Source organism: Neoarius graeffei, chromosome 3, assembly GCF_027579695.1.
Source record: "Neoarius graeffei isolate fNeoGra1 chromosome 3, fNeoGra1.pri, whole genome shotgun sequence".
In the NCBI taxonomy this organism is placed as follows: domain Eukaryota; kingdom Metazoa; phylum Chordata; class Actinopteri; order Siluriformes; family Ariidae; genus Neoarius; species Neoarius graeffei.
The window spans coordinates 78,645,690-78,668,688 of NC_083571.1; the positions used below are offsets into that span (position 1 = coordinate 78,645,690).

At 42.6% G+C, this 22,999-nt stretch overlaps 1 protein-coding gene across 1 annotated transcript in view; it reads left to right on the top strand.

Moving 5' to 3' along the window:
* The window catches only part of scfd2 (sec1 family domain containing 2), a 417,589-nt gene that overhangs the window by 94,570 nt on the left and 300,020 nt on the right, over positions 1-22,999 (top strand). The window contains exon 4 of the mRNA XM_060917394.1: positions 191-366. Coding sequence (XP_060773377.1) covers positions 191-366 — 176 coding nt within the window. The remainder of the gene's footprint in view (positions 1-190; positions 367-22,999) is intronic.

Sequence of the window (22,999 nt, forward strand, 5' to 3'; positions counted from 1 at the left end):
ACTGAAGTGGAAAAAGATGCAGTAAAACACGATTTAAAAGGTTTCGTCCCTATTAAGTGCATTCCAAAGCTTCCAAGTTGAGACTGTTTTGATTAAAACATGCTGTTGCTTCTCTTTAAAATCAGATAAGATGGAATCTCTCTCTCTCTCTCTCTCTCTCTCTCTCTCTCTCTCTCTCTCTCTCTCTCAGGCCGTGTGACAGGTGAGCAGCTCTCCTCGTATGTGCAGTTGTTTAAGGACAGCTGGCCGGCATTAGAGAGTCACTGTGGACTGTTGCAGCTAGCGCTAGGTACCGCTCAGACACTGCGCCACCCCGCCCTCGCCCAGTGGGACGCCTGCCTTGCCTTTGAGAGACTCCTCCTTCAGGTCAGTCAGCCAATCACACTGCTTCATTACGATCTGTAACTGGTGCGTCATCCATCTGTTTCTGTTGGTTTTTAAAGAATGTTTCCCCATGGCTACATCTACAACCACACACCTGTTGAACTAAATGTCATATATAACAGGGGTTCTCAACCTTTTCTGCCTTAAGGCCCACCTATTCATACTTGTACAGGTAGTCGTCGACTTACGACCTCTGCGACTTACAACCGATCGACTTTACGACCGTCTGGTTATGACTGGCAAGTGTTTCCTAGCTGAGCGTACAACAGTTTCCGCCCCAGCTCCAGGCACACGCACAGTCTCTCTCGCGCTCCCTCGCGCACTCCGTCATACAGTTTCCGCCCCAGCTCCTGGTTTATGAAACGAGCAAATGCTCCCGCCAGCCCGAGCGCTGCAACAGCTGATGATGACGTAGACGACCCACAGCCAAGCGCCAGTGATGCCAGCGGTCACTAAGTTTTGTATTTTGCTATGTTTTACATTTGTATTTTGGTATGTTTCAAACTAACGTTTTCTATTTTTCACACCTGTATTTCGTATTTTTTGTTTTGCACATATTAAACGAATTGTACTGTACGCAGTGTAGTATGCAGTGTTTGACTTAAACCAAATAATGAGCCAAGGTAATGAAATAAGAAAATGTTGATAAAATAAGACTTTAAGATGATTACAATATCATTACACATCACAATATACTTACGTTCATTTAACATAGGCTGACTTACGACCAGATCGGTTTACGACTGGTCAGTCGTAACCAAACGCAGTCGTAAGTCGACGACTACCTGTACTGAGTCGTGGCCCATTAAAAAAGATCCCAATTATTTTTACTCATCTATTCTATTAGAATCTAATAACCTGTTGTAAAATGTATTAATGGGATGCAACATGTTACAGATGGGAACCCAGGAATTAAATAAACACAATAAAAATAAACTATTTTTAATTGTAGGTATTGTATTTAAAACTGTATGGATGTGTCAGAAGCCAAACCACGCATGCAGGGCGTTCTCAGTCAAAAGGGATTAATGATCCAAAAGTGGAGTCTGGTCCATTAACACAAGAACTTATTGCCATGTTTGTGTACAGCAAGCAAGCAAGTTATTAAAACCAAGAAGTTCACTCAAAAGAAGTGGATATAGAAACCACTCAGTGAGATTAGATCCTTACACGTTAACAAAGAAGGATTTTTCCTATGAGTTGGAAAATGATCCATCTGTTGAGTTCCCCGACATCTCAGACTACCTGGTGCTGCAGACATCGTTCTACACGGACAAACAGATGAAAACCTGGAAGAGCATGGAGGAGTACAGCTCTTTTTATATGTGGCTGGGTTAAAGATCTGGGGATCAGGACGCTACAGGATAGGCGGCGGTTGACGGATCCAAGTGCAGGAAGAGTGTTTATTAGCAGGCGTGATATTTACAAAAGCAACACAAATGAAAGTGAAACCAAAAGCAGGATCATAAAGCAGAGTATTTAAACAGTGTTCTAAACATGGCTAGAAACAAACGTGACCGTGATGATGATGATGATGATACTTCACAAAGCCTCTGTGAAAACAGCGTCCGTACCTGTGCATGCTGATTGCGCTCAAATCAGCGTCAGACGTATCCCATAATGACTAGGTCCCAAGAGCACGCACAACATGTTCCGTGAGCATGCGCGGTAGGGTGGTCCCGAAATGTATGGGAAAAATTATTTTTTACCAAAACATTCCGACCACCCTACCATTTTTTTTTTACATAGGCTAAAAGAAGGCAACAAGCAAAATTTCAGAAAAATTGCTTAATATTTAGAGGTGCCACACAAGGTTGCAAATTGGGTTAAGCCATTAACATTAGTTGGTGCGTAGACTGTTGCAGAGAAGATCTCAAACCCCCAAAAAGTCACAGTTCTAGAGGGAATATGCCACTTCTATGAAAAAGAAGAGGCAGGAAGAGTTTATAGACTGATAGAAGGCTAACTTTCATGCACTAATGGCCCTTTTCCACTACCCTTTTTCAGCTCACTTCAGCTCGCTTCAGCTCACTTCAGCCCGACACGGCTCGCGTTTCGACTACCAAAAACCAGCACGACTCAGCTCGTTTCAGCCCTGCTTAGCCCCTAAAACTCGCACCGTTTTGGAGTGGGGCTGAAGCGAGCCAAAGCGAGCCGAGTGAGGCTGGGGGCGTGAGCAGACACTCCCCTGTGCACTGATTGGTGAGGAGGAGTGTCCTCACATGCCCACACACGCCCCGCGAGCGCGCTGGGATCTGTAAACACCGCAAACCCGGAAGGAGAAGAATTACGAATTACGAGAATTTCTGAAGCCTTATGCGCCTCGCCTCATCTATACGCTCTTGCCAGTATCTGTTGGCGTTGTCGGTGACAACAAGCCACAGCACCAAGACCAGCAACACTAACGACTCCATGTCCTCCATGTTTATTGTTTACTATTCGGGTTGTGAGACTACCGCTTAAAAGATCACTGATGTCACTGTTTGCGCTGCTTAACGACATCACGTGACGTCCACCCACTTTCGCTAACTCCACCCAATGTGTCCACCCACTTCCAGCCAGCACGGTTCAGCGCGGTTGTAGTCGAAATGCAACTCCAACAGCCCCGCTCAGCTCGACTCAGCACGGCACGGCTCAGCCCGACTCAGCCGCGTTTGTAGTGGAAAAGCGGCAAAAGGGGTTCTTAAACAATGAGCACTGATCGTAATGTGCTGATGAAGTTGTGAATGTTTTTCTTTCTATGTTTTTCAGATGGCTAGCAACAGTAATACAAGTAGTACCGGTGGTGCAAAGCACAACACCAGAAAGGACAATTATATTTGGTTAATTGGTCCCACTTCCAAAGAACTGTCTGGGAGAAAGCTTTCTTCTGCTAGGGAAGTCCTTAGTGTGTCCTTTTATCTCCACAAGATACCAGAATACCGAAAGGTTTAGAAAACCACAGACAAGTAATAGCTATTGTTACTTTGAACACAGGAAGTTATATTACTGTATTGTTTGTATTAATATGAAACAGTTAATAAGCCACATTACTTTATATTGTGTCTTGAGTGAAAACTTTAATGGCTTTGTGGCACCTCTAAACATTGTTCAATCTTAAAGGGGAACAGAGGGCAATACATAGAGTAAATATAACAATAAAACACACATTAACGAACCTTATTCAAGACTTACAAAAGTTTTTTGTTCTAAGGTTGGAAAGTTATAGTGTTTTGAAAGTAGCTCGAGCAAACTATTTCCACAGTTTGAACAGCCCGCCATGATATTAATTTTATCCAATCAGAATGCACGTTCATTTTCTCTGCGTAACACTCATGACGTATGTATGTGCCCAGTTGTGTTGGCTCATTGAGGTTGGGAATAGCACGTGTGAAATACCTGTTTCTGCCTCTTGCGATGATTTCGCAAGTCCACGGGTGGCGCCTATCTCATTGCAGCAAATAAATTCTGCTGGACTCGTGAGCAACTCCACGTTACATTTTCCGCACGAGCACCACGCCGTGTCACCTGCACGCAGACGCTCTGCCCCATGCTCGCCATGCCCATGGTCAGCATCAGTCTCATCCTCACCGTCATCCGAGCTTTCTTCTTTTATTTCATCACTGGAGTTTAGAGTACCTCTCCTAGGTTCAAACTGGTACCCTTCTAAGCCATAGCCTGCTTGCAGTGTGTCTTGCGGGATCTCTTCGTATGATTCGACAGAGCTGTCGCTTTCACTTGATGTGCCCGACGCCATGATTACACGCTTATCTCCTCTATTCCGGAGAGTTCCGCTAGTGCAGTGGGTAGCGCTGACGTCACGGTCTTTTAAAAATGGCGACTCTTGTGCGGTTTAGCGTATAAAGTATTATATTTACAATTACCAAGATATTTCGTTGTTTTCTAGTATATAAATTTGATAGAATACTTAAGAATACGTTACTTTGTCACATCAGCAACTGTATATATTATATTTGGTACCCCTTTAACCAAATTTCGCACAATAACTTCTTTTAGGCAATGTAAAAAAAAAGGTAAGGTGGTCGTAACAAAATCCTAGAAAAAAAAAATTGGGACCACCCTAATGCGCGGCCTCTTGAGCTGCACCAGACTCAAGCAAGCAAAGGCGCAGTAGTCAAGTGTTCACCTACTGCATGACCAGAACTTTTAGCTCACGTATATATCGCCACCAAAATGCCTCATTTTCATCGATAACCCATCGCAAAGCATCACGGGCTGTAGCGTAACCGCAGCTTAATGAGGCGGACGTGACGTCGGATGCAACCCAGCAGTTGTACCTTACTGTGAGTAAAAATTGGCTTCAACTTGAAAAAAAAAATTTGCGGCCCAGCCCAGTGGTTGAGAAACACTGCCATAAGGGATGTAAATGTTTTGACTCAGCTCCATGTTCTTCTGTTTAGCTGCATGTATGGTATGTTATGTACGGTATGTTCAGCTGGACGTATTCGGTTTAGAAAGGGTCTAAGTGTACACTATTGGTATGAAGCATTCATGGCATTATAACCGTCAAATACAGCATTGTGTTTTTACCTACATCATGAAAAAAACATGAATGACGGTGTGGCAGGGTTAGGAATAGTTACATTTCAGTAGTTTCTCAAAATAATGCAGAAATGTACATTTTGAGGGGGAAAAAAAATCAGAAAAGTTACAATTCAGTAGTTTTCCAAATGTAGGTACAACCCCGATTCCAAAACAGTTGGGACAAAGTACAAATTGTAAATAAAAACGGAATGGAATGATGTGGAAGTTTCAAAATTCCATATTTTATTCAGAATAGAACATAGATGACATATCAAATGTTTAAACTGAGAAAATGTATCATTTAAAGAGAAAAATTAGGTGATTTTAAATTTCATGACAACACCACATCTCAAAGTTGGGGCAAGGCCATGTTTCCCACTGTGAGACATCCCCTTTTCTCTTTACAACAGTCTGTAAACGTCTGGGGACTGAGGAGACAAGTTGCTCAAGTTTAGGGATAGGAATGTTAACCCATTCTTGTCTAATGTAGGATTCTAGTTGCTCAACTGTCTTAGGTCTTTTTTGTCATATCTTCCATTTTATGATGCGCCAAATGTTTTCTATGGGTGAAAGATCTGGACTGCAGGCTGGCCAGTTCAGTACCCGGACCCTTCTTCTATGCAGCCATGATGCTGTAATTGATGCAGTATGTGGTTTGGCATTGTCATGTTGGAAAATGCAAGGTCTTCCCTGAAAGAGACGTCGTCTGGACGGGAGCATATGTTGCTCTAGAACCTGGATATACCTTTCAGCATTGATGGTGTCTTTCCAGATGTGTAAGCTGCCCATGCCACACGCACTAATGCAACCCCATACCATCAGAGATGCAGGCTTCTGAACTGAGCGCTGATAACAACTTGGGTCGTCCTTCTCCTCTTTAGTCCGAATGACACGGCGTCCCTGATTTCCATAAAGAACTTCAAATTTTGATTCGTCTGACCACAGAACAGTTTTCCACTTTGCCACAGTCCATTTTAAATGAGCCTTGGCCCAGAGAAGACGTCTGCGCTTCTGGATCATGTTTAGATACGGCTTCTTCTTTGAACTATAGAGCTTTAGCTGGCAACGGCGGATGGCACGGTGAATTGTGTTCACAGACAATGTTCTCTGGAAATATTCCTGAGCCCATTTTGTGATTTCCAATACAGAAGCATGCCTGTATGTGATGCAGTGCCGTCTAAGGGCCCGAAGATCACGGGCACCCAGTATGGTTTTCCGGCCTTGACCCTTACGCGCAGAGATTCTTCCAGATTCTCTGAATCTTTTGATGATATTATGCACTGTAGATGATGATATGTTCAAACTCTTTGCAATTTTACACTGTCGAACTCCTTTCTGATATTGCTCCACTATTTGTCGGCGCAGAATTAGGGGGATTGGTGATCCTCTTCCCATCTTTACTTCTGAGAGCCGCTGCCACTCCAAGATGCTCTTTTTATACCCAGTCATGTTAATGACCTATTGCCAATTGACCTAATGAGTTGCAATTTGGTCCTCCAGCTGTTCCTTTTTTGTACCTTTAACTTTTCCTACTTTTACAGTCTCTGCATGTTTCAAATTTTACTTAATTTTTATTCTATTTTATTCTGCTGTTTTTTTTCTCCCCATATTTGAACTTCATTTTATTATTTTATTTCTACTATTGTTTAATTCTTATTATATTTTTTCCCATTTATTTTATGTAATTTTATTCTCTATTGTTTACTGTTTTGCTTTTATTTCTGTAAAGCACATTGAACTGCCACTGTGTATGAAATGTGCTATATAAATAAACTTGCCTTGCCTTTTCCAGCCTCTTATTGCCCCGTCCCAACTTTTTTGAGATGTGTTGCTGTCATGAAGTTTCAAATGAGCCAATATTTGGCATGAAATTTCAAAATGTCTCACTTTCGACATTTGATATGTTGTCTATGTTCTATTGTGAATACAATATCAGTTTTTGAGATTTGTAAATTATTGCATTCCGTTTTTATTTACAATTTGTACTTTGTCCCAACTTTTTTGGAATCGGGGTTGTAGAAATATATTTTTAGGAAAAGATATAAGGAATAGTTAGATTTCTGTAGTTTTCCGAACTTAGGTGGACATACAGATTCAGGAAATAGAGTTGAGTAATCTACCAAAATAACGTAGGAATACAGGTTCAGTAATTAGGAAATTAGGAAAAGTTATATTTCAGTAGTTTCCCAACATCATGTAGAAATAAGCTTTAGGAATTAGGAAATTAAGAACAGTTAGATTTCATTAGTGTCCCCCAAAATAATATAGGAATACGGGTTTAGGAATAGTTACAACCGCAATTCCAAAAACGGGACACTGTGTAAAATATAAATAAAAACAGAATGTGAAGATTTAAAAATCATGAGAAACCCTATATTTCATTGAAAATAGTACGAAGACAACATATCAAATGTTGAAACTGAGAATTTTTTTTTTAAATATATGCTCATTTAGAATTTGATGTCAGCAACACATTTCAGAAAAGTTAGGACGGGGCAACAAAAGACTGAAAAAGCTTTGTAATGCTAGGGTTAATTGGCAACAGGTCAGTAACATGATTGGGTATAAAAAGAGCATCCCAGAGAGGCGGAGTCTCTCAGAAGTAAAGACGGGGAGGGGTTCACCACTCTGTGAAAGACAAACAGTGCAGCAATTTAAGAATAACGCTCCTCAATGTAAAACTGCACAGAATTTGGGGGATCACATTATCTGTGGTACATAATATTAAAAGATTCAGAGAATCTGGAGAAATCTCTGTATGCAAGAGACAAGGCTGAAAACTGATATTGGATGCCTGTGATCTTCAGGCCTTCAGGCGACACTGCATTAAAAGCAGACGTGTCTGTAGTGGAAATCACTGTATGGGCTCAGGGACACTTCAGAAAACCATGATGGACTGAGGTGAAGTGGAAAATTGTCCCGAGGTCTGACGAATCAAAAGTAGAAATTATTTTTAGAAATCATGGACACCACGTCCTCCAGGTTAAAGAGGAGAGGGACCATCCGGCTTGTTATCAGTGCACAGTTCAAAAGCCAGCATCTGTGATGATACGAGGGTGCATTAGTGCACATGACATGGGGAGCTTGTACATCTGGGAAGGCATCATAAAAGGCAGCCTGCCTTTCAGATTTTTCAAGTCTCGGTCATAAAAAGAATTTTCCCCGACACCTGGTTATTTTGTTTAGTGGACCGAAAGCCACTGAATTCGAATCACAGACTTCCAATTTCATTAGGTTTTTTTTAAAATAGAACAATTAATGAATTTAGAGCCACATGGCCCTAAATTCTCTAGTATTTTTTCCTGCTCACCGTGACCCAATTCAACATACTACGTCATGCATCACGTGGTGGGCTTTCCCCGTTCGCACAAGGCATTGTGGGATACAAATTTGAAACAGGAGAGAAAAATGGAGGGCGTGAGTGTGCGAATGAAATGTGAAAGACTGACTACAGTAACGGAAAGCGAGAAGAAAAGATGTTATGTTGTGAAGGAAAGGAAATGCAGGACCACACTAATAAATATCGGCGGTCAGCGAGCACCTCGGTGTGATCAACTGTTCGTTTAGTGACAGAATGATGTAACTGTCAGTGCACGGTCAAGGTAAACCTGTAGATGGCAGTAATGTAACACTATGGATGCCAGTTGCCGTAAAATCCTAAAGAAGAAGAAGAAGGTAAACCTGCGCATGCGCAGACGGACTTCCTCTGTCTGCTTGCCTACGCGACACAAGCGATTTCATGCACATTATTTGCTCGAGAATCCCCTCAAATGAAATGACTTCCCAGCCACAGAATGACCTGATATTTTGCGAGATATTACAGAAATACACATCACAATGACGAAATTTTAGAAGGAACTAAATTTCACCGATTTTATGAAATCGAAAGGCCGTCTCACTTTAATGCTGAATGATATATATACGTTTCAGAACAATAGGCTGCCATCCAGACAAAATCTTTTTCAGGGAAGGCCTTCCTTCTTTCAGCAAGACAATGCCAAACCACTTTCTGCACATATTAAAACTGCATGGCTCTATAGTAAAAGAGTCCAGGTGCTAAACTGGCCTGCCTGCAGTCCAGACCTGTCTCCCACTGAAAACATTTGGTACATTATGAAGCATAAAATATAACAAAGGAGACCCTGAACTGTTGAGCAACTGAAATTGTATATCGGGCAAGAATGGGACAACATTTCTCTTTCAAAACTACAGCAATTGGTCTCCTCAGTTCCTAAATGTTTAGTGTTAAAAGTAGAGGTGATGCAGCACAGTGGTAAACGTGCCCCTGTCCCAACTTTTTTTGATACGTGTTGCTGACATGAAATTTAAAATGAGCGCATATTTAAAAAAAAAAAACAATCGGATTTCTCAATTTCATCATTTGATATGCTGTCTCTTGTTTCATTTTCAGTGAAATATGGGTTTCAATGATTTTGCAAATTATCGCATTCTGTAGGGCGGCACGGTGGTGTAGTGGTTAGCGCTGTCGCCTCACAGCAAGAAGGTCCTGGGTTTGAGCCCCGTGGCCGGCGAGGGCCTTTCTGTGCGGAGTTTGCATGTTCTCCCCGTGTCCGCGTGGGTTTCCTCCGGGTGCTCCGGTTTCCCCCACAGTCCAAAGACATGCAGGTTAGGTTAACTAGTGACTCTAAATTGAGCGTAGGTGTGAATGTGAGTGTGAATGGTTGTCTGTGTCTATGTGTCAGCCCTGTGATGACCTGGCGACTTGTCCAGGGTGTACCCCGCCTTTCGCCCGTAGTCAGCTGGGATAGGCTCCAGCTTGCCTGCGACCCTGTAGAAGGATAAAGCGGCTAGACATAATGAGATGAGATGAGATCGCTTTCTGTTTTTATTTACAGTTTACACAGCGTCCCAAGTTTTTGGGAATGTAGATTTCAGTAGTTTCCCAAAATCATGTAGAAATAGAGTTTTGCCTGTTTTTGGAGCAATGGTGCAGTTGATGTCCTTATACATAATATCTCATCTCATCTCATTATCTCTAGCCGCTTTATCCTGTTCTACAGGGTCGCAGGCAAGCTGGAGCCTATCCCAGCTGACTACGGGCGAAAGGCGGGGTACACCCTGGACAAGTCGCCAGGTCATCACAGGGCTGACACATAGACACAGACAACCATTCACACTCACATTCACACCTACGGTCAATTTAGAGTCACCAGTTAACCTAACCTGCATGTCTTTGGACTGTGGGGGAAACCGGAGCACCCGGAGGAAACCCACGCGGACACGGGGAGAACATGCAAACTCCACACAGAAAGGCCCTCGCCGGCCACGGGGCTCGAACCCAGACCTTCTTGCTGTGAGGCGACAGCGCTAACCACTACACCACCGTGCCGCCCCTAATACATAATAATGTAACATAATTCATTTCAGGCCCACTTTACACAGGGACGGTCTGAAACAAAAACGCAAAAGTCCGTTTTCGTTCTCACTGTTTTCCGCGTCTACACGACCGTTTTCAAGGAGGAAATCTGCATCTATACGGTGACGCATAAATGTGTAGAATTCAATTGGATGTGCATGCCAGGCGGCTAGGTGGTGCTGTGAAAGACCTCCGCTATGTCTGCACTCATGCGCAACGTCTTCCGTCTTGTCTGATCTGCACATCTGCGCCGCGAAAACTACTCTGAAGAAGACTACTCTGCCTATGCTAAGTAAGAAAGTAAGTAAAAAAGTAAGAGCATGCTATACCCGCCTCTGTTCATTAACGGTATATGTGCAGATTCGGTATAGATGTTCGAAGGACTCCTGGACGTTTATTAAAGCTGCCAGAGCAGCTTGAAGGTCCGTTGGATCGATGTAATCAGACATGCTCTTACTTTTTTACTTACGTTCTTACTTCCCGGCTGGCATGTACAGTATATGACATATGTATGACGTAAACGCGTACCCGACGTGAGCAGATCCGAGCAGAGTTTCGCGTATTGGGTAGTTTAGATGGATATGCAACGGGGGCTGTTTTTAACTTATCCACTCTGGAAGGCATTTTCAATTTTTTCCGTTTTTCAGCCTCGGAAACGCCGTCCCCGTGTAGACGAAAGGCACTTCCGATAAAATATTTAGTCGTTTTTACCCGACAGCGTCCTCGTGTAAACGGGCCCTCAGATTTCCTTTATCATATTATACCCTCATTCCCAAACATCACGTCCCTGACTCAGTGTTAATGTTGGCTCTCGGGATCTTTGGGAACTTAGTTTGTGGTCCTAAGTGCATTTAAATGACTTCAGTCCACAGCTAATTGCTGTAATTGTTCATTACTGGTGAGTTTCTGTAGTATGGCCACGTTCAGTGCAGAAAGCGGCATTTGCAGGTGCAGAGAGAGAACAGGATCCAGCTGTAAACACAGTCCAAGACCGCACCACTGCTCCAACCACAAGTAAACAAAGTCAGAGCACAACATAGTGAGATTGTGTAAACGTCTGGACAAAGATGCACGCACAGACCCACACTCCCCTGCCATGTGTTTACAGCACTGCAGAGACTTCTTCGAAGAGTGAGTAGGAGTGTGTTTAGCGTTGTGTAGAATCCTTGACCAAGACCCTCATGAGGCAGACAGACACGCGAGTACATGTGTGTGACCGGGAGTTGGGTCAGAAGTCAAATATGCTTCCTATTAAAGGAAGGTGGGAGAGAGGCATGAAGGAGAGCGCGATAAAAGAGACAGCAGTACAAGGACCTAAAAGGAAACGTCGGAGGGAAAGGAGAGAAAGATTTCCTGCAGAGATACATATAAAGAGGAAGAAATTTTCTGGGAGATGATCAGAGTAACACATCAACAGATACACGTATACACGCCAAGCCTCGCTCTTTCCTCGCTCATTAGTTTACAGAGTGCGTTTGATAGAGTTGCATGTTTGCAGCGTTGTTAAACTATCAGCAGGACATCACTGTAAGAACTTATTAAAGTCTATCAGTGAAAATGTGCAGCCGGTTCCAACCAGACAATCAGTAGCCAAAACCTCAAAACCACGAAGCCATGCACGCGCACACATACCCAGAGAGAGAGAGAGGTCTGCCTCTCTCCATTTAAACAAAGGAATAATTTTGTCATTTGACCTGAAACATGGCTAGTACTATTTTTGATCTCATCACTTTTATTTTTTCCCCACAATTCACTAAGTCTAATTGAATTGCAGCACTCTATTTGTTTTATATGTATACATTTATGATCAGGATATCATACATTTTTATTGTGACATTTAATTTGTACTGAAGGAGTGACGGACAAGACAGAGCGTTGCCACAGTACAGACTCTGTAAGCTCAGTAAACACTGGCCCCTACAGACAGGGCCGCTATGAGAAATCAGGACCCCTGCTTGAGGAGAGAAAGTTCAGCAGCAAGGACACAGGAAGTAGACTTTCAGCTTTTCTTTAACTGCAGCTAATAATATAATAATAGTAATATATGATGAACAGGCGGCACGGTGGTGTAGTGGTTAGCGCTGTCGCCTCACAGCAAGAAGGTCCGGGTTCGAGCCCCGTGGCCGGCGAGGGCCTTTCTGTGCGGAGTTTGCATGTTCTCCCCGTGTCCGCGTGGGTTTCCTCCGGGTGCTCCGGTTTCCCCCACAGTCCAAAGACATGCAGGTTAGGTTAACTGGTGACTCTAAATTGAGCGTAGGTGTGAATGTGAGTGTGAATGGTTGTCTGTGTCTATGTGTCAGCCCTGTGATGACCTGGCGACTTGTCCAGGGTGTACCCCGCCTTTCGCCCGTAGTCAGCTGGGATAGGCTCCAGCTTGCCTGCGACCCTGTAGAACAGGATAAAGCGGCTACAGATAATGAGATGAGATGAGATATGATATGATGAACAGATTTAAAAAAAAAACAACTTTTTAAAATAGAGTATTTTGTGGTATTTTACAGCTTATGCCGCATCACATTCCCTAGCAATTTTGAACTGTTTACTATTATGGAATATCCGCAAGACTTGAGTCTTCAGTTCTGAGGAGTTAGCACCTTCCAGTTTCTCAGTAACATGACAAGCTCGAAGGTCCCCCCCCCCCCCTTTTTTTTGTCTCATTTAACTTCATTTGAGAGACAAAAAGAGATCCTGGTAATGAAAATGATGAATAACAGGAATTATTTTTTTCGCGGTGCAGTTTTCAGCAAATCCTGCACTCTGATTGGATGAACATTTTTATCAAAAATCTTATAAATTTTTTTCAGCATTTCTCAGGAGAACAGCATTAATTGTACAGCATGGATAGCGATAACGACAGTGTTCACAGCGAAAGCGGGTTTTACTACCCTGAGGAAGAAGAAATAAAAGAAAACATTTAAGGAGAAAGCTAAAAACCTGTAACTTGTTAACACCGAGCAAAAACACGGCTGAATCCTGAATGACTCCTATTTGTATAAATAGGGAACTACATAGGTGGCAAAATGTAGTTTTGTTTTTTTTTCCTGCCATGGAAGTGCACTTGTATACCGAGGAGGAAGCAATTTGCATTACAGCCGTGAATGAGGATTCAAAATGGCGGCTCGGCTCGGTTTTCCCTTTCGGGCGCTCTCGTTTTCTGTTAGAATTTGGTAAATAAATAAATAAATAAATATATTATTTACCAGCTTAAGGTCGGGCCGTATGGTGAAATATTGTGACCTCGGCCTTGAATACTGACCTCAGCCCAGAGGGCCTCGCTCAGTACTTTCAAGACCTCGGTCACAGTATTTCACGATACGGACCTCCCAGCTGGTAAATAACATATATATTTATTATACATACGGGACACTTTTTCCATGGAATAAAAACATGTGTTCTGTTCCCTTCTAGCTGGTTTATTGATAGCATGCAATATTGTTATCATAGTGCTTATCCTCCATGTATTACACCACTCTACCCAATGGAGAATAAGCGTGCAATATTGTAACAATATTGCACGTTGTCAAAACAACACGACGTCGCATGTCGGAGATGTAAAACTTCCGCGTTAGCAAGCAACAGTGACAGTTGCGTTGTGTGTAGTTGTTGACGTTGATTTTAAAAGTAAATAAGTAAATTGCACAGCGGAAATAATAATAATACTCTGCTTGACTGTGCTAGTATTGGCCTTCGCTAACACTACACCGGCTGGAAGCTAACTGGACTGCTGCGCTAACAGCACTGAGTCACGGGTAAGCTAGCATTGGCCTTCGAGAATGCTGATATGAAGAATGTGTCTATATAATAATAATAATAATAATAATAATAATAATGGCTTTTTTTCATGGTCTATCAAATATATTCCATTCAGCTAGCATGATACTGACCTCGTCTTCGACTCATTCAATATCGTGCTAGCTGAATGGAAGATATCTGATAGACCACTCAAAGCCAGCCAATATTATTTAAATATACAACAGTTATTAGCTCATCCGGCAGGCGATGAGTTTATGCCACCATGAGTTGTCCATCATCTGTCATCCAGCATCATCCACGTTTCACAAAAATCACTTCTCTCTCAATTCTTCACTGATTTTTATTCTTTTTGGCAGGAAGGTCAGTCTGCCTGGGGGTGCATATAGCTTCTACCCAAAATTACATAATTGCAATTAATAATGAAGATATGGAGTAATTAAGCCCTAACGAGCAGTTTCCACACACACATCACTCCTTCTCCTTCAATTCTTCACTGGTTTTGATTCTTTCTGGAATGAAGGTGGGGTACCGAGGCTGCATATAACTTCTACCCAGATTTACTTAATTACAATTATTAATGAAGTTATGGACTAATTAAGCCTTAATGAGCCGTTCAACAAAAATCGCTTCGTCTCGGTCAATTCCTTGCCGTTTAGGATTCTTTCTGCCAAATAGGTAGGTATTCCTAGGGTGGATATAGCTTGCAACATTTATTGCGCAAGGTGGCCCACTTTAGATCATTCCTGCCGGACTAGACGGGGCTGGAGTGAGCTACGCCGTCATTGACGGCCTCGTTTCTACTAATCTGATTGGACGAACAGCGTTCAAAGAGTGCTTGCTATTTGGTATAACCACACTGGGATGTGTCACTGTTCATGTCACTCCACTCCTCTGGGTTCGCCGGGTAAAATTCCACTTCTAGCAACAGTCCCACTGAGACCGATACGATAGCAGAGTGAGCAACATCATCACCGGACGATACTTTTTTCATGAATTTAACTTCTGATTTAAACTGCATCATTTTGGAAAATGCTAAAAAGTGGGCAAGGGGTGTGGGGGGTGGGTATGTGAGGCAGGAGTTGAACGATGACTCTCGATCAGCATATATTTGAAAATGAGTGTGGTTTCACAGACTCCCACTCAAGGGTGGGGCTGGGGGAGGGGCTGGTTAGAGGGCATTAAAACATTTTTTTTTTCTTTGTTAAATATAAACATTTCGTGATGTAAGGAAGTACCAAATGACTCTACGTCAGCATCAGCCTTGCAAGGGTCAGGATGATTTTATCCAGTAGATGGCGGTTTGAGCCATTTTCAACCCATAAAATGTCGATTTTTATGAAAAAATGGTACTTTTGTCAATATGAACACCAGCATTGATGTGTTTCATCACACCACAGTCCTATAATTTAAGACTGTAGTGCCTCTTTAAAGTGCATATTCTGGACCAATTTCGTGTTTTTTTTTATATGAAAGTATGTCCCTTTACACACTCATCCAGAAGGGTAATTTTGCACAAGGCCATCTGTCTACAGCAGAAAAAAATAAAATAACACAACTTGTCTGGAAAAATCCCAAGGGAGTCTGGAGCCAGATCCGTGACGTTACCTGCAGAAGCGCCAGCAGGCTGCGAGAGCTTTGCACGGTTTCAGTGCACAGCCTGTGTAGACCAAGCGCTCCCATTTCTCTCTCATTGTCCGGTCTTTTGGGAAACGATGAGTACTAATCCCATCAAGATTGGTGTTGCTACACCCTCCTACGAGACATCTGTTAACCATTTTAATAATTACGCCATAATGTTGAAGAAATTTGCAGAAAACCACCAGGTCGTTTTCTCATAAACAAACCAGCGCTGACGTAGGATTCAGAGGGAGGCGTCCCACACGCGATGTCACGAAAATCAACGTTTGCCGGAAAATCCAAATGCCAAGTTTTTTCAGAGGCGGACCAATTCGCCTCAAATGGCTTGATTTCAACTGAATTTTTCTGGTATTGCGCAAGGTAAACAAATTGCAGAGAATGCAGAATGTGACAGATATTTGACCAAAGTTGAATATAAAACAGGAGAATTACATTGATCTCGCTCCTGAATTTACTCGTGATATGCCCTTTAAGGTTAACACAAATACTGTAACTATACCAAGACCAGAAGCATGAGCATGAACTCCTGACAACAGACTAGAAACAAACCATAACATGGGTAGCACATGACAAAAAGCTAAACCATGAGTGCTATAGACAATGTGACTTATCGACACAATTCAGTCTGCAGCCTTGTGCCTCCGGGTCGAATCGCAGCCGTGCCGATATTCAGTACAAGTGCTTTCTTGCTCGTGCAATATTGCTTAAATTAATCGCCTTTACACTTCAGGCTCCTTCCATAAATGTTAAATAAACATCTCGTAGCAGATAGTCACCATATCAATGATGACACTCTTTTCTTCATTAAACATTGTGTTTCATTTAATCCATTTATTATTAGGCTTAGACTATGTGAATGAAATGAGCAGATTATTAATATTAATGTATTTACGTATGTTACAGTTGTAATGACTGGCAATGTCAGTTTTTATGACTAGAATCTTTTCTGTGGACTGATCAGCTTTAAAGGTGACGTATGACACCCCTTTTCCAGAAGTTAACAGTTTCCTGAGGTATTAAAGCTAGACGGCGTTTCGATTTCATAAAATCGGTGAAATTTAGTTCCCTCTGAAATTTGGTCATTTGTTTTTCTGTAACGTTTCCAAAAAATATCAGGCCATTCAAATGCGAAGGGATTCCCGAGCAAATAATATGCATGAAATCGCTCGCTTCGCCCAGTCGAGCAGACAGAGGAAGTCCGTGTGCGCATGCGCAGGTTTACCACCTTCTTCTTCTTTTGGGTTTTATGGCAGTTGGCATCCACAGTGTTGCATTACTGCCATCTACAGGTTTACCCTGACCGTGTACTGACAGTTCCATCATTCTGTCGCTAAACGAACAGCTGATCACACCGAGGTGCTCGCTGATCACTGATATTTATTAGTTTGGTCCTGCGTTTCCTTTCCTTCGCAACATAACGTCTTTTCTTCTCGCTTTCCGTTACTGTAGTCGGTCTTGTCAAGTCAAGTTTATTTGTATAGCGCTTTTAACAATAAACATTGTCTCAAAGCAGCTTTACAGAATTTGAACGACTTAAAACATGAGCTAATTTTGTCCCTAATCTATCCCCAATGAGCAAGCCTGTGGCGACGGTGGCAAGGAAAAACTCCCTCAGACGACATGAGGAAGAAACCTCGAGAGGAACCAGACTCAAAAGGGAACCCATCCTCATTTGGGCGACAACAGACAACATGACTATAACATTAACAGTTTTAACATGAAGTCAGTTTCATTGATGTTATAAACTCTTCATTTCATTGATGGAAACTTGAGTACAAAACTGTTCATGACAACTGCAGTCCTAAAGTTAGCAAGTCAGCTGTAGTCCTCAGCCATAAAAGCATTACTGTAAGAGTCCAGAACGTCTTCCAAGTGTGACTTTCAACTGTCCTCATGGGGCCGTCCTCCACAGGAGCGATGTGATGAGACTCCAACCAGACACAGGGCACCAGGATGGATCAGGCAGCTCCGAGGAGCAGAAGAGGTCAGCATCTCGATCCCAGGACCGACATGTAACTCAGAGGGACAGATTGGGGGGGGGAGAGAAAACACAGGTTGTTGGGTATGCTCAATGTCACCTGAATAAGTAGGAGCAGTATACATATTGCACTGAGTACAAGCAGGGACTCCGGCAAAACTATGACAGCATAATTAAAAGGGGAGAGCCAGAAGGTAACACAGGCATGAGGGAGCCCCGGGACATAAAGCAGCAGCCACTACACCGTCAACAAACTCGAGTGAGCAAGCGAGTGGGGACTGACAGCATCCATACATCCCAGTTTACCAAAACACTCTGTGTCTGAGGACCCTCCAGATCTACTCCTTTACCTCATTAACACCATTAACAAAAGGCTTGACTAAACAGATATGTTTTCAGCCTAGACTTAAAATGGTCCTGTTTCAAATTTGTATCCCATAATGCCTTGCGCAAACAGGGAAAACCCACCATGTGATGCATGACGTAGTATGTTGAATTGGGTCATGGTGAAGCAGGAAAAAATAGTGGAGAATTTAGGGCCACGTGGCCTTAAATTTATTAATTGTTCTGTTAAAAGAACGAATAAAATTGGAAGTCTGTGATTCGAATTCAGTAACTTTCGGTCCACTAAACAGAAATAATTGGGTGTCGGGGAAAATTCTTTTTATGACCTACACTTTTAATGAAATGTCTGTGACATGTTTTGGTCAAAATCCTACAAGGATAAAGCACCACAGCACCTTCTCACCCTGTCTAAACACCCTCAGTCGCTGTTCACCCCTCCCCCCCCTTCCCTCGGCCAATCGGGTAGCACTTTCTTCATGAATATTCATTCGCGAAAAAATTAGTTCTCAAGCCATGAGTGGAAATACTCAGATGAAGGGGCGGGATCATTCTAATGAGCTCCACTTGTGGATCCAAATCGAACGGCTTGTTGAAGCACACCTCATCTCATCTCATCTCATTATCTCTAGCCGCTTTATCCTTCTACAGGGTCGCAGGCAAGCTGGAGCCTATCCCAGCTGACTACGGGCGAAAGGCGGGGTACACCCTGGACAAGTCGCCAGGTCATCACAGGGCTGACACATAGACACAGACAACCATTCACACTCACATTCACACCTACGCTCAATTTAGAGTCACCAGTTAACCTAACCTGCATGTCTTTGGACTGTGGGGGAAACCGGAGCACCCGGAGGAAACCCACGCGGACATGGGGAGAACATGCAAACTCCGCACAGAAAGGCCCTCGCCGGCCCCGGGGCTCGAACCCAGGACCTTCTTGCTGTGAGGCGACAGCGCTAACCACTACACCACCGTGTTGAAGCACACGTTTTCTGAAATGGGCCGAACAAAAGAAACTGACTGGGGTGTCTAATGTCAGAGTTTGTGAGTTGGTAGGCTCCAGATACCCAAATGTACACTACCGTTCAAAAGTTTGGGGTCACCCAGACAATTTTGTGTTTTCCATGAAAAGTCACACTTTTATTTCCCACCATAAGTTGTAAAATGAATAGAAAATATAGTCAAGACATTTTTCTGGCCATTTTGAGCATTTAATCGACCCCACAAATGTGATGCTCCAGAAACTCAATCTGCTCAAAGGAAGGTCAGTTTTATAGCTTCTCTAAAGAGCTCAACTGTTTTCAGCTGTGCTAACATGATTGTACAAGGGTTTTCTAATCATCCATTAGCCTTCTGAGGCAATGAGCAAACACATTGTACCATTAGAACACTGGAGTGAGAGTTGCTGGAAATGGGCCTCTATACACCTATGGAGATATTGCACCAAAAACCAGACATTTGCAGCTAGAATAGTCATTTACCACATTAGCAATGTATAGAGTGGATTTCTGATTAGTTTAAAGTGATCTTCATTGAAAAGAACAGTGCTTTTCTTTCAAAAATAAGGAACTTTCAAAGTGACCCCAAACTTTTGAACGGTAGTGTATGTGCACAAGCACTGAAAAAGTGAGTTTTTCATTCTGTGTCTGCTTTTCTTATTTTGCGTCTTGTGAACTTGTGAAAGATCTGGCCAGCTCGATGTATGACCGACTCTCTGGTCAGATTGTTCCTCGTTCTTTTCACCGGTGCTTTATAATAGCTTTTATATCACCTATTGAACATCAACTGCTCACATAGCAAATCATGCTTCTTTTCTTTTTTTTTTTTTTAACACCCAAAAAAGCAGTGCTGCACTGCTGGAATTATTTTAGTTTCTGTTGATGGTGCCGAGAAATCTGCAGCGCTTTACTGTGTCATTTGCTGAGCTCGCTGAACTTGTCTGAGAAAGCACTCAGCATTTTTACAGAGTGAAGAATCACGCAGTAAATGAGCAATAGTATCAGTGTAATATGTAAATTAGGAAAGAATAAATTTGTTCGTGCATCAGTAGTGTGAAAGCTGACCGAGAAGCTCCTTTAAGTTCTCCAGAAGCCCAAAATGAAGAAAGTATATAAAATTGTTACGTGTGAGAGCTCTCTGATGCAAGAATTTTCCTTTTGTTTTCTTTCTGTTTTTCAAGCATATGTTTCCTGGTCAGCTTGTGCAGTAGTAATCATGTAATCATGACGTGTTTAAAATCAGATCTCAGGGTTTGTTTGGTTTTTTTTAGCTTGCAGTCTAAACTCTAGCTGGATGTGAAAGTGTTTCATCGAACAGTTAACTCGAACAGAGACGGTGTACTTTTCCTTCTCTCTGCTTTGATGTTCTTTTCCTAAGGTGGTGTTTACATTAGACCGTATCCGTATCGTTTTCGTCGCGGATGCACTGTCCGTTCACATTAAAACGCCGGGAAGCGACTCCACAGGCGGAACAACTTGAATCCGCCAGGGCCCACGTATTCAATCCATTACGTATCTGATCCGGTGCTGTGTAAACATTGAGGAACGAGGATACGCTGTGCTGAGCTCTAGCTGACGTCGTCATTGGACAACGTCACTGTGACATCCACCTTCCTGATTCGCTGGCGTTGGTCATGCCACGTTGGTCATGTGACGCGACTGCTGAAAAACGGCGCGGACTTTCACTTCCTGCTATTTGTCCCGAATCACTGCTCGTGCGCTTCACTCGCGCGCTCTGTGAGCTGCGCAGGGCCGGAGTGCGCACCCTCCAGAGGGCACTCGCTGTTCAGGGCGGAGTGATTTGGAGCGCAGGATGCCTGCGGAGCCGAGCGTATCCGTGTATTGGTGTTGCTGTGTGCACGCGAATCGTTTTAAAAACGTTAATCTGATGATCCGCTGATACGATCTAATGTAAACACCACCTAAGAACGTTCCTGTGTTCCAAAAGCTCTCTGAAACCAGTGTTGCCAGGCAAAACAAACCTCGCCCAGCAGCACTTATTTTATGCCTATATGTTGACAATGGTAATATTTCTCAATCATCAGCTGTCAGGTTGTAGTCCTGTGAAAATCCATGACCTTGAGTTTGACATTTCAAAGTCATTCAAGGTCAAAGGTCATGGCGGCAACTGAAAGCCCGTATGGGACGACTTGTATGCTGATAATGGTAAACATCTGGCTATCATGAGCCATTTTAAAGTTATAGCCCTTTGAAAACCCATGACCTTCAGTTTGACCTTTCAAGGTCAAAGATCATGGTACCAAATGAAAGCCCGTTTGGCACTTCCTATAAGTTGATAATGGTAAATATCTGTCTACCATCAACCGTTTTCAAGTTACAACCCTCTGAAAATCCGTGACCTTGAGTTTGATCTTCCAAGATCAGTCAAGGTCAAAGATCATGGTGCCAAATGAAAGGCCATATGGGAGTTCCTGTGTGCTCATAATAGTAAACATCTGTCTATCGGCAACCGAAAGGTTGACCTTTCCGGTGACCGTCACCTTGACCCGATTACCCCAAAATTTAATCAGGTAATCTATGGATCATTGCCCATCGACCCTGAAAATTTGAAGTCAATCGGTGCAACCGTCTAGACGCTAGATTGTTAACAGACACACACACAAACAAACCGCACTGATTACAATACCTCACCCCCGCTTACTCCGTCACGGACGAGGTAATTAACAAATTGTATTTTGTTAAGATGGTTTTTTTTTTTTTTGGCTGTTCTCTCTACTCTTAGTCATTCTAACACACGATAAAAACTTTGTGTAGCTTTGACACTAATAACGCTCATGGTCATTCTCAGATATAATGCCTATTGCTGATGAGATCTGGGGAATTTAAAGGCCGAAGCACCACACCGAACTCCTCATCATGTGCCTCAAACCATTTCCCAAACAATGCGTGCAGTGTAGCAGGGAGCGTTATCCTACTGCCATTAGGGAATACAGTTGGCATGAAGGGGTGTACCTGGTCTGTATTTGACGTACAGTACTGTGCAAAGGTCTTAGGCATTCCTATTTTTTTCCATACAAACTTCGTTATAGGTTTCTATTTGATGACTTCTACATTATCGAGTCAGTACAAAAACATTTTAGAGTCCAAATGTTCGTTTTCCAGTACAAAATTAAATCTTACAGAAGAAAAAGTGTTTGTATCCGAGCAGCATATTACATAAGAGAGCACTTTTTGGATTAAAAAAAGAAAACATAATGAAGGCTGCTGGGTTTTGGTGCAAAATGAAGACGCGAGTGTGACAAAGTGTCCAGGCTGCTTCTGTAAGATGCTCAGTAAAATGAAGACGAGTTCAGTATCATGCTAGCTGAATGGAATATATCTAATATATCACCAAAAAAAAAAGCCATTATTATTATATACACGTTCCTTTCGGGTGTTCAACACATCTTTCTGTTTCAAAATTCTCTCAAAATCTTCCGTATTTAACGAAGCAGACCTAGCGGCCATGTTTGTTTACAAATTGTCCCAGTCACTCACTACCGTGGAAGTTTTATGTCTCCGACGTGTGACATCATGTTGTCTTGACAACCATGCAATATTGTAAACCATATTCAACGCTCATTCTCCATTGGGTAGACTGACGTAATGCATGCTATCAAACCAAATGAATGGACCCTGCTAGAAGGGAATAGAACACGTTTTTATTCCATCGAAAAAGTGTCCTGTATGTATAATAATCAACAGGGGTGGACAGTAACGAATTATTTACTTGAGTACTGTACTTAAGTACTTTTTCTCTAAAACGTGATTGTTTTTTTTTCGCAGGTGACACTGAGACAGCCTATCAGTAATCACTAGGGTCATGTCATGTCCATAGACTGTATAAAATCAAATTAAATGATTTCCCAGTAGCATTATTTGAACAAGATCAGTTGATGGCAGAATAGAAGGAGGCGGTCCTTCTGGGGAATGTACACACCCATGGCCCACGAGCCCATGTTCCAGTTTTCTGAAAGGATTAAAGATTGGTTTCATTTTAAA